The sequence below is a fragment of the Equus przewalskii genome, chromosome 15 (genome assembly GCF_037783145.1).
Source record: "Equus przewalskii isolate Varuska chromosome 15, EquPr2, whole genome shotgun sequence".
Lineage (NCBI taxonomy): Eukaryota > Metazoa > Chordata > Mammalia > Perissodactyla > Equidae > Equus > Equus przewalskii.
The window spans coordinates 38,958,787-38,971,994 of record NC_091845.1 but is presented as its reverse complement, the minus strand read 5'-3'; the positions used below and the strand labels follow the sequence as shown (position 1 = coordinate 38,971,994).

Below are 13,208 nucleotides of genomic sequence, written 5' to 3'. Positions count from 1 at the left end.
AAAAAAAAATCTTTGCTTGAAGCAATTTGCAATGCTGCTATCACACTGCTAAGCAAAGAAAAGCACTGGTGAAGTCATGTGCCCTGGAAATGGTAGAGCAAGTCTACGGCTCAGAGCAGAGGCAGAGCACTGCAGCAAAGTCAAATGCCACTCTCCTCTCCCGAACTGCTGCCCTTTCCTCTAACTGTGGAATGAGTCATAGAGTCAAGCTAAGCACCAGTGCTAGTATGTCCTGGAAACGCTGACCCTCCTGACAGGGTGTCTGGGCAGGCTGTGCCAAGAAGCACTGGCAGAAATCCTATTTCAACTTTAACTGGAAGGAGAGGAGCCCATGAGTACCTCTCAGCATGATAAAACTCTCATTTTCTTCTTGTGAGGGCACTGCTGAGGCCATTCACGGATGCCCTTTTGTGATTCCTTTTAAGAAATAGCAAGGTTGACTTATATACTGAGTAAACCCAAATAAGTTCTTTGTGCCTGGACGGGACGCCTGTGGCACCTGGCATCACCCTTGGCGTTGCAGCCCTGGCCCTGTTGAAGAAACAAGCTCCACTCCTGGGAGTGACTTAGAGACTCTGCTAACAGGCCAAACAGAAGTTTGATCACTGCAGATAGAGCTGTCACCTTCAGAGCAGGGCCCTGAACCTGGACACAGGCAGACCTTGATGTTATTCTATGTTCACTGGCTTTTCACCAGGTGCCTCATGAAGCAATTTCTGTACTTTTGGAAGACAAAAGAAAACCCACCCTGAAGAGCTGTCGAGAGGCATGAACTGTCAGCTATGGACTTGAGGCACATTCCTTGTCACATAAATGACCAAGCCTAGGTCCCACAATCATCAGTCAAGAGAATGCCCCTTGGGGAATGAAAAGGAAGCCCTGGAAGAAGTGCTTCTGCAGGCTGGAGTCCATTTTCCACAAGAATATACAACATCTGGAGACTCTGCTTACTAAGAAGTGGACATGAAGCCTCTCCTTGCATCTGAGATGCAGACCTGGCCAGAGAGACCCTGACCAAGGACAGAGGAAATGACATATCACACACTCAGCCAGTCTCGTGGGGTTCTGTACTCCTTAATGAGAGTGTGTCCTCTTCCATCCAAGTAAGTGAGGAGAGCTAGAACACTCTGAGCCCTTGGAGCTTCAAGTGCCAGACTTGGAACTTCACGTGCCAGAGTGTGCAGCAGGTGCTGCTGAACTGATCTGATGTCAGAGATCAACTACGTGCTGCCACATCTAAGGAAAGTCCCAATTCCAACTTCTAAGTCAAGTCACAGAGAATCCTATTCACTGAAACTTATTTTTTAGTGAAATTAAATATAATTTAATAGTACAATTTTGTTTTAGGAAGCTCAGATTTTTAGTTTACATTATTTTTATTTTTATTACAATTCAGTGGTTTTTTAGTATATTCACAAGGCTGTAAAACATCACCACTATTTAATTTTTAGGACATTTTCATCACGCCAAAAACAAACCCTGTCATCATTAGCAGTCACTTTCCATCCTCCCCTCTCTCTCAGTCCCTGGCATCCACTAACCTGCTTTCTATCTCTATGGATTTGCCTATTCTCAATATTTTATATAAAAGGAATCATACAATATGTGGTTTTTTGTGGCTGACTTCTTTCACTTAGCATAATGTTTTCAAGGTTCACCCACGTTGTAGCATGTATCAGTACTCCATTCCTTTTCATCACTGAGGAATACCCTATTGTATGGATAGACCACATTTTATTCATCAATTCATCATGGATAAATCCACTTTTTGGGTATTAGGAATAATCCTGCTATAATCATGTGTGTACAAGTTTTGTGTATGAATGTATTTCTTTAATTCTCTTGGGTATATACTTAGGAGTGGAATTGCTGGGTTTAACTTTGTGAAGAACTGCCTAATTGTTTTCCAGAATGGCTACACTATTTTACATTCCCATTAGCAATGTAAGAGGGTTCCAATTTCTCTACATCCTCATCAACAGTTTTATTGTCTGTCTTTTTGATTATTGCCACCCTAGTGGGAGTTCACGTTTTTTGCAAGAAATATCAAGAAACATAATTCTTTGTAGACTGTTTTCCTAATCTACAAGAAAAATCAATTTCCAATACAATAAAGTGAATTCTAGGCGCAGGGAAAGGGTTAATAGCTGATACCAGAGCCTCAAGAGAGGTCTGACACCCAAAACCCTTAAAAGAATACTAGCCTGGATGCCCTCTCATTGCCCTTTGGCTCCGACATCCTGCAGGTCAGAAAGAAGCTGGAGCCTCCCACCGTGGACCAATGCATTTCAACCTTCTGTCTTGGGGGTGTGAGACAAAGCTGGAGAAAACAGGAGGCAGGGCATCCTTGCTTCCAAAGGGCTGAAAGAACTTCATTCTCTCTCGACCAGCTACAGCCATACTCATAAGGAGGAGTCACTGGAGTGATGTGACACACAAGTGGTAGGCCGAGCCTATGTGGGCGGCCCAAGAACACCAGCCATCTTCCCCCAACCTTGATCCCTACTTCCCCACATGTCAGGACTCTGGAGAGTGTTTGCGCTGACAGGACCAGACATGCACCTTCAGCCCTACTCACCATCCCCTTACCTCTCAGAGGCTTCGAGGGACAAACTGGCTTTCTCCTCTTTGTGGTCACTGCCACTGCCTGACCGGTGCAGGCTCCGGCGAGAGTGTTTGCGCCGAGGCTGCTCCCGCTCTGGTGTGTCATCCTGCTCCACAGTCTCACTTTCCACATAAGGGTAGGCCACCAAGTTGATGTAACCATCACTGTCCCCCTCAAAACAGACAGACACCACACCTGGTGAAAAAAAGACAAATGTCAACAAACATCTACACAGGCTGGGTCCAAGCAGCACAGACTGCTAGCACTTGCTGTCCCACGGCATACAGATGTCACCTGCCCTGAACCAACTGTACATCAGTGTAGGAACAGTGACCAGCAGACATCTTTCCAGAAGATACCTGACCACTCACCCACCCTCTAAGTCTGCTACTTACCTCTGATCTTAGATGAATCTATATTTATTCTCCACTCTCTTATCTAGCCCTCTCACTTTCAATTACTGACTTCCGTATTTTTCAAAAGAACTGTGTTCTGTAGGTGACATCCACACCTGACATAATTTAACCCTCTACTTATTTAACTGCTCTACAATGCTACCTTTACTGTCTGGTTCTCCTCTAGATCTGGTATCCTTCTGCCTGACGGTGTCACCTACAGACATATCAAGACTGCCCCCTCTAAGGCAGTCCTAAAAATATGTCTTCTGCCCACACTGAGTACCAGGCTATTCTAACCTCACCAGACAGAACTCCCACCTCACCAAACCTCTGGTATTCCTAATTTGAGACACCTCCTATTTTCCATGCAGTACTCATACAAAACAGTTTGTTGTGTCCATTTTTATCAAACAGGTTGTTTAAGGGTACTTCTGGATCATTACCAAAGGAGTTAAAACATAATACCTAGAAACCTAACCCAAGGAGGTTTTTTTATTAAAAAAAAAAAGGTCCAGGCTGCCCTTCATCTAACTTCCACATCCAATCTTCCGTCAGCTACATTTCTCCTTTTACACTCTTGGTGTGTAAAACTGGCTCTGAAAATCGGTGAGAAGCTTTTATGAATATGTCAATATGCCAGACCAAGAATATCTTTCTCTTAGGCCCATTTCTTTCTCCAGATGGACACTACCCCAATCCCTGGGCCCTTTTAGGAAAAAAAAAAAAGTCCTTAAAACATCAAGTCGAAATGGATTCTGGGCCAGCCCTGGTGGCCTACTAGTTAAGTTTGGGACACTCCACTTCAACGGCCCAGGTTTAGTTCCTGGGCACAGACCTATACCACTCATCTGTGTCCATGCTGTGGTGGTGGCTCACATACAAAAAGGGGAAGATTGGCAGTGGATGTCAGCTCAGGGCGAATCTTCCTCAGCAAAAAAAGGAAATGGATTATTTTTTCCTAAATTCCCATTACATAGCTTAAAAGCATGCCTCACTTTACTGGGTTCACATCTGTACCCTGGCTTTCTTTCACAGATTGCTGCCTCTCCTGTAGGTTTTCATCTTTGTAACTTCCTCTTTTTGTCTTTACCAGAGCCTCCATTCTGTTCAAGCTGGTCTACAATCTTCTCTGTCTCCTGGGCTCCCCCTCATGCTCTGATCTAGAGTGTCCTCCAAGGCCTGCCACACAGCTCCCATGCTGGGCCCCTCCCTGCTGTAGCTGACCAGAGTGAGAGTCATTCCTTCTACAATCCTCTACTTTTCCCCACTCTTGGTTTACTCCTTATTTCAGTGGAATACATCTTTAAGTAACTTCCTAAGAAGGGGTGGTCAGGAGGTCAATTTTCTGAGTTCTTTGCAGGACTTTATTCTGCTCCAACACTTGATTGACAGTTGGCTGAAGATAGAATTCTATGTGATCTGCAAATAAAGACAGTTTTACTTCTTCCTTTCCAATCCGGATGCTTTTTATTTCATTTTCTTGCCTAACTGCACTGGCCAGAACCTCCAGTAAAATGAAATGAAGAGCATGGACATCCTTGTCTTGCTCCTAATCTTAGGAGGGAAAGCAATATTTTTTTTTCTTTTTTGTTTTTTTTGAGGAAGATTAGCCCTGAGCTAACTACTGCCAATCCTCCTCTTTTTTTGCTGAGGAAGCCTGGCCCTGAGCTAACATCCGTGCCCATCTTCCTCTACTTTATATGTGGGACGCCTACCACAGCATGGCATGCCAAGCGGTGCCAAGTCCGCACCCAGGATCCAAACTGGTGAACCCTGGGCTGCCGAGAAGTAGACGTGTGATCTTAACCACTGCGCCACTGGGCTGGCCCCTGCAATCTTTTCATCATTACATATGATGTTAGCTGTAGGTTTTTCACAGATGCCCTCTTATCAGGTTGAGGAACTTTCCTTCTATTTCTAGTTTGCTGAGAGTCTTGTTGCTGTTGTTATTCTATCAAAAATGGATGCTGGATACTGTCAAAGGCTTTTTCTGCATCTATTGAGATAATCATATGGGCTTCCTTTTTTCAGTTTATTAATAAGACAAATTACATTAACTTTTGAATGTTAAACCTATCCTGTATTATTCAGATAAACCCTACTTGGTCGTGATGTATATTATCCCTTTAACATATTATTAGATTAAACCTGCTAAAATGTTTTACATCTAGGTTCATGAGGGACATTTATTTTCTTGTAATAGCCTTATAGAATAAGTTGGGATATATTCCCACTTCAATTTTTTGGAAGAGTTTGTGTAGAACTGGCAGTATTTCTTTCTTAAATATTTGGTAGAACTCACTAGTGAAGCCATGAGGGTGTGGAGTTTTCTTTGCTAGAATACTTTAAACTCCAATTTTCATTTAATAGACAGGGCTATTCAAAATATCCATTTCTTCTTCAGTGAGTTTTCATAGTTTGTGTCTTTCAAGAAATTGCCTATTTCATCTGAGGTGTAGAATTTATTGGCATAAAGTCATTCATAATATCCTTTTATATTTTAAATATCAGTAGAATCTGTAGTGATGACACATCTACCATTTCTGATATTGGAAATTTATGTCTTTTTCCTGATCAGTCTGGCTAGAGATTTATCAATTTTATCATTCTTCTCAAAGAATTGGCCCTTGGTCTTTGGTTTTCATTGATTTTATTTTCATTCTCTTATTATCTTTTTCTTATTTTAAAAATTTTATTTTTCCTTTTTCTCCCGAAAGTGCCCCTGGTATATAGTTATATATTTTAGTTGTGGGTCCTTCTAGTTGTGGCATGTGGGATGCCGCCTCAGCATGGCCTGATGAGTGGTGCCATGTCCGTGCCCAGAATCCGAACTGATGAAACCCTGGGCTGCCGAAGTGGAGCGCACGAACTTAACCACTCAGTCATGGGTCTGGCCCCTTGTCTTTTTCTTACTGATTTGCACAAATTTTTATATATATAGGTGTGTACATGTATTGATTCTAGAAATTAATCCTTGGTCAGTTATATGTGTTGTAAATATCTTTATCTCTTCATTTTCTTTAAAGGTATATTTTGATAAACCTAAGTTTTTAATTTTATATAGTCAAATGTATCATTCCCTCCTTTTACAATCACTTCTTTTCCTTTTGTCTTGCCGAGCCATCTAAAGCTATACTGGAAAACTTTCGTTCTCTACAGGCACACACCACTGAGTATCCTGATATCCACTGGTAGACATAGAGCATCACACACAATCAGGGGAAAAATGGCTATGCTGTGGGTAGGGCAGGAAGAAGTTCCTTCCAAGAGTAGGTGAGATTTGGTAATTAAATGAGCCATGCAATCTACTACTAGTTTAAGAGAAAAATACATTTGATCCTGACATTTTTTTACCTTATGACTCACACCGAGGTAGAACGCAGGTAGGAAAATGAAAATCAATGGTCTTTTAACTCATCTGATATAAGCCCTAATTTTCTTGGCATTTGGAAGATTGGTCTAAATAGACACAGATTACATTTGGGTGGAGGTTGTGTTATTTTTTTAAAATACACTTTTTATTTACTTTTAAAAACTGTGGTAAAAAATACATAAGATAAATTTGTCATTTTAACCATTTTTAAATGTACCACTCAGTGGTATTAAGTACATTCATAATGTTGTTTAACCATTATCACTAGCTGTTTCCAGAACTTTTTCATCATCTCAAACAAAAATTCTGTATCCATTAAATAATAACTACCCATTTATCCCCCTCACCTGAACCCCTGGTAATCTCTAATCTACTTTCTGTCTCTACAAATTCACCTGTTGTAGGTTATTTCACATAAGTGAAATCATGTAATTTTTGTCCTTTTGTGTCTGGTTCTTTTCATTTAGCATAATGTTTTCAAGGTTCATCCATGTTGTAGCACGTATCAGAACGTCATTTCTTTTTATGGCTGAATACTATTCCGTTGTAAATATGTGCCACATTTTGTTTATCCATTCATCTGTTGATGGACGCTCGGGTTGTTCCTACCTTTTGGCTATTGTGAATAATGCTTCTGTGACTGTTAGTTTACAAGTATCTGTTTGAGTCCCTGTTTTCACTTCTTTTGGTTATATACCTAGGAGTGGAATTGCTGGATCATATGGTGATTCTGTGTTTAACTTTTTGGGAAACTGCCAGACTGTTTTCTATAGCGGCTGTATCATCTGACATTCTTACCAGCAATGTTCCTATTTCTCTACATCTTTGCCAACACTTGTTCTTTTCTTTTTTCTTTTAATAGCTACCCTAGTGGGTGTGATTGTTATCTGATTGTGGTTTTGATTTGCATTTCCCTAATAGACTAATAATGTTGAGCGTCTTTTCATGTGCTTATTAACCATCTGTGTATCTTTTCTGAAGAAATGTATATGCAAGTCCTTTGACCATTTTTGAATTAGGTTGTTTCTTAACTCTTCATTGGCAAAAGAAGTGAGCAAGTTCTTAGCACACATAAGCTTTTTTTTTTTTTTTAAACCTCAGGGCTTTTGCTTCTGCTTAGAATGTTTTTTCCACTGCCCTTTGCCCACAGTTACTCCTCATCCTTCAGTCCTTCAAGCCTCCCCAGACACGGCTTCCCTGATCATCCTATATCAAGTATTCTGTTCTGGAAGCCTTATTATTTTCAATTACAAACTTCGGTTTCTTCATAGCACTTATCACAATCTACAGCTGTTCTGTCTGTTTATTCTTGTTTCTTACATTAGCATGTATGCTCCTTGAAGGTATGGACCTTTTTTGTCTTTTACACTAATGAGCACAGGGCTTGGCATCTAGTAGATGCTCAATAAATACCTGATAGCTGCATGAGGCAGAGTTTTGCAGAAGGACACTGAAGCCTAGAACCTCACATTCAGTACTACAAGCAGTAACACTTGATGAGTGTAGCTGGTCATAGTAAATAAAAGAAAATCCTTCTTTAAACCTACTGCCAAAATGTAGAATATTATTGGCACTTTTCCTCAGCTTGATCGAGTTTTAAAAAACATCTGTGCTTCTGGCAATAACGACATATCTAAGTATATGTGCGTTAGTATTTATACATGTATTTTCTAGACCTGCCTGCTAAAGGGTCCTAAAAGCAATGATATTCCAGGAACAATCAGTACATCTAGCACCAAGATCTTGGTTTTTCTAAATATCATTTCTACAATAAAAGGAAGCAGAGCTCTAGGAAAAATGGTTGGCTCCTGAATTCGAGCAGGAAAAATACAAGATGAGCCTGGAGCATCTTGTGATAACCAAAAGTAAAGAAGTAGTCAAAAATGATGCAGGTATATGTCAAAAGTACACAAGAACCAATGTAAAGGAGTCCCAGTTGTCAAATCTAGAGTAATCTGAGGGATAAAATATCCATAAGTCCATACTGATAGATAAATGGGTGAGAAGGGACAAATCTTATAGAACTGTACTTCCTTTTAATTAATAAACATAGAAGGAATAATGGAAACATAAGTCACCATTAGGTGTGCAACACAGTAATAATTGTTGCAGGCAAGAACCACTGATGTATTCTAAAATCAGTAGGCTAAAGTACAATAAGAAACAGGATATTTACAGAGTCTCAAAATATCTCCCTGTAAGATATTCATCAATTACAATGGGAAAAATAATAGCTTTACAGTGGAGAAGCCTGGGAGACACCACCTTAATCACCGATCACCTGATCAAAGTTAAATCACTAGTAACAAGACATGTACCCCTCCTGACATGATTAACTGAGGACACAGGATCATTTCTATGGCCCAAAATATATAACCTAATCTAATCACGAGGAAACATAGGACAAATCTAAACTTGGGGACACTCCACAAAACAACTGTTAGTATTCTTCAGAAGTGTCAAGGTCATGAAGGACAAAGAAAAACTGAGAAGCTGCCCCAGACTGGAAAAGACTAAGGAGGACTACATGCAACATGAAATCCTGGACCAGAAAAAAAACATAAATAGGAAAACTGCCAAAATGTGAAGGAGGTGTGCCGAATAGTTAATAGTATTATTATTTGTACTAACAGTATGATAAATAGCATTATCGATACTCATTTGGAAATTATGAATTGTACCACGGTTATTTTTTTTGTTAATTTTTTAATATACTTTTATTGATACTTGACAACTGGCCTAAATAAACACTGATTTTAATGTAAGTCCCCTTATCAACAATAGGCATGAAACAGCACCATTCTTAAAATCTGAACCCTTTAAGATCGGTTACTGAAAGTCACTTAAGGAGCTTGAGGGCAGTGTTAAAAGGGGTCAGGTTTTCACAGGCCCTCATTCACTTCTGCACGTTGGCTGGCACCATTACACTGCAGCCTCCCGTCTGCTGGAGCATAGGTTCCAGCACAATATCTGCCACAGTGAGTTCATTTCCAACAAGCCAGGGGCTCTTTCCAAGAGCAGAGTTCATGCAGTGAAACACAGCGGCTTTTTCTTTACTGCTTCCCTCTTTCAGCTGAAAAACAGCTATGTCTACCCCACTGTCTATGAGGGTTAAATTTACAGCATTATGCTTTTGGCCAAACAGAGAGAACAAAAAACATGCAATGCTCCCTTCTCCTTTGACAGGATACATTGTTTGGACAACGAACTTCATTTGCGTCTTTGGTACATTCTTCTAAATTAGAGTAAAACTCAGCTGATATTCATGATGGGGCTGTTTTTTAGTCTGCTTGCCAAAGTACTTGAAAAGGTTTTCTGGTATGTTCTTGACTGCTGAATGCATGTGAATGGTGGACAGGACCCTGTAGCGGTCACAGAGCAGCTGGCACAGCATGGGCAGGGAGACGGGAGGTGGGGTTTGCACTGATCACAATGTCCTTCAGTGCCCCATAATCCTTTCCAAGCACTGAGTTTAAGTTCTATATACTTGCTGAACAAGCAGTGGGCTCATCAGCTTTGCTATGTTTGTTAAATCCAAGTCCATATCAGACATCTGAATCATCTTGGAAAGACCATCATCTGTAGCTTTCAATTCATACAGACGTTTTAAAATATCATCTTGGCAGGACTCAAGAGCTTCAAGAGATGGATCATTGGGGCCGGCCCGCTGGCGCAGCAGTTAAGTGCGCAGATTCCGCTTTGGTGGCCTGGGGTCCACCAGTTTGGATGCCGGGTGCGGACATGGCACTGTTTGGCAAGCCATGCTGTGGTAGGCATCCCACATATAAAGTAGAGGAAGATGGGCATGGATGTTAGCTCAGGGCTAGTCTTCCTCAGCAAAAAGAGGAGGATTGGCAGATGTTAGCTCAGGGCTGATCTTCCTCAAAAAAAAAAAAAAGAGAGATGGGTCAGACTCCTCCTGCACATGGCCTGCATCCAGCCTGGGGCTGCTGGTTCTGCCATGCATGCTGGGGAGCCAGTACATGCAGGTGGGAGCTCTCCAAGAAGACATGGGTGACCCTGTGATAGGGCTTTACCTGGTACGTTGGCATCATGGGAGCATTAGAGGAAGCTGGGTATATGGGAACTCTATTATTTTTTCAACTTTTCTATAATTGTAAATTTATTTCAAAATATAAATGCTGTCTGTCTTTGAAATATATGAATTGGATCAATAATATCCTCTATTTTCTTTGAATAAATTGGGCTTCATTTGACTTAAAAAGAAGGGATCAATTTTAGTTTAACTGAATTGTATTTTTGAGAAAGTGTATTTATTCTTCCCTTGTGAAAATGCAGCCCGAGGAAAGAAAATCAAGTAGATACTAAGGATTTGCTATGGCTTTTAAGGACTTCAGTTCCCCAGTCTGAGAAAACGTTGAGGGAAAACCTGAACCAATGCTATGACTGACAATCCTTCCCTGGGAGGTACCTTGAGATTCTAACTTGTCCCAATTTTGGTGGTTGTGATTTAGAAAACATTTGTCTGGAGGCAGGGCTCAACTTCCTTTTAAGAGATTTCTGCCTTAGCATCAGGACTCCATGAGCTAACAGGGCCTGTAGTTCTCTTTCTGGTTTTGTCATATTTATAGCAGAAGCTTTAGCCATGGATGTGTTGAGTGTGGATGAGTTGGTGGCTTAAGCTGCATTTATAAAGCATTTGCAACTATTGTTTCTTTAGCCACTCAGAGACAGCAATGTGTTTGATTCTGGCTTCTCTCTAGTTTTGGAGCCTTAGAATAGCTATTCCTCCAAATTCAACATTCTTCTGATTCTGTTTTGAAAACAATAGCAAACAAACTATCCAATTCAAAACTGCACAAAGGACTTGAACAGACATTTCTCTAGGGAAGAGATATAAATGGCCAACAGCACAAGACGTCAACATCATTAGTCATTAAGAAAATGCCTGGTGGCACAGCAGTTAAGTTCCCACGTTTCACTTCTTGGCAGCCCAGGGTTCGCCAGTTCGGATCCGGGGTGCGGACATGGCACTGTTTGGCAAGCTATGCTGTGGCAGGCATCCCAGATATAAAGTGGAGGAAGATGGGCACGGATGTTAACTCAGGGCAAATCTTCCTCAGCAAAAAAAGAAAATGCAAATCAAAACCACCATGAAATACCACTTCACACTATGGTGGCTATAATAATTTTATTAAAAAAGGAAAATAAGTATTGGCAAGGATGTAAAAAATTAGGAACACTGCTGGTAAGAATGTCAGATGATACAGCCGCTATAGAAAACAGTCTGGCAGTTTCCCAAAAAGTTAAACACAGAATCACCATATGATCCAGCAATTCCACTCCTAGGTATATAACCAAAAGAAGTGAAAACAGGGACTCAAACAGATACTTGTAAACTAACAGTCACAGAAGCATTATTCGCAATAGCCAAAAGGTGGGAACAACCCGAGCGTCCATCAACAGATGAATGGATAAACAAAATGTGGCACATATTTACAACGGAATAGTACTCAGCCATAAAAAGAAATGACGTTCTGATACGTGCTACAACATGGATGAACCTTGAAAACATTATGTTAAGTGAAAAGAACCAGACACAAAAGGACAAAAATTACGTGATTTCACTTATATGAAATAACCTACAACAGGCAAATTTTTAGAGATAGAAAGTAGATTAGACGTTACCAGGGGTTTGGGTGAGGGGGAAATGGAGAGTCACTGTTTAATGGGTACAGAGGGGGCCAGCCTGGCGGCGCAGCGGTTAAGTTTGCACGCTCTGCTCCAGTGGCCCAGGGTTTGCCAGTTCGGATCCCAGGTGCGGACCTGCGCACGACTTGTCAGGCCATGCTGTGGCAGGCGTCCCACATACGGGGTGGAGGAGGATGGGCACGGATGTTAGCTCAGGGCCAGCCTTCCTGAGCAAGAGGAGGAGGATTGATGGCAGATGTTAGCTCAGGGCTAATCTTCCTCAAAAAAAAAAAATTAAATAATGGGTACAGAGGTTTTGTTCGAGGTGATGAAAAAGTTCTGGAAATAGATAACAATGGTATACAACACTGTGAACGTATTTAATGTCACTAAATTAAACACTCAAGGGGCCGGCCCACTGGCGCAGTGGTTAAGTTCGCACGTTCCACTTCTCGGAGGCCCGGGGTTCACCAGTTCGGATCCCGGGTGTGGACATGGCACCGCTTGGCACGCCATGCTGTGGTAGGCGTCCCATGTATAAAGTAGAGGAAGGTGGGCACGATGTTAGCTCAGGGCCAGGCTTCCTCAGCAAAAAAGAGGAGGATTGGCAGTAGTTAGCTCAGGGCTAATCTTCCTCAAAAAATAAATAAATAAATAAATAAAAAACACTCAAAAGTGGTAAATTTTATATTATATATATTTCACCACAATAAAACATAAGTTAAGGAAACAAGTCAATACTGATATGAATTGGTTTTTCTAAACTGAGAATCCCTAAGTAAAGGATAGTGTAAACATGACTGAATTTATACAGCTTTGGAAAAGTTAAAAAGCAGAACACAAAACAATATAACTTACACAAGATGGGCAATCATAAAATTGTGTAAAAAGTGACAAAAATCAGATTTTAAAATAAAGTGACGATTCTGGTAGATATTCATGAGCTTCTATTCTATAAAGTTAATTTACATTTTAAAACATTATTTTTCCTTCAAAAGTTATGACCTCCAAGCCCAAGTCCTTCTGTAAATTTCTTACCATCAATTCATTCCGCCAGCACGAACAGACAGAGCCTCCATAGAGCCTCCTTGCCAGCTGTCTAACCACTTTAGCCTGGAAAGCATCCAATTCCTCCTCCTCTGGGACCAGAGAAGTGCTGCCCCCTTCTCTCCTGTATCAC

The 13,208-nt window shown here is 41.0% G+C and overlaps 1 protein-coding gene and 1 pseudogene across 4 annotated transcripts in view; both read right to left on the bottom strand.

Moving 5' to 3' along the window:
* IP6K1 (inositol hexakisphosphate kinase 1) overlaps positions 1-13,208 on the bottom strand; it is a 72,111-nt gene that overhangs the window by 8,748 nt on the left and 50,155 nt on the right. For all 4 annotated transcript variants that reach the window (XM_070575284.1, XM_070575286.1, XM_070575287.1 and 1 more), the window contains one exon: positions 2,590-2,800. In XM_070575284.1, coding sequence (XP_070431385.1) covers positions 2,590-2,800 — 211 coding nt within the window. The remainder of the gene's footprint in view (positions 1-2,589; positions 2,801-13,208) is intronic.
* Positions 7,679-10,072, bottom strand: LOC103553421 (aminoacyl tRNA synthase complex-interacting multifunctional protein 2 pseudogene; annotated as a pseudogene).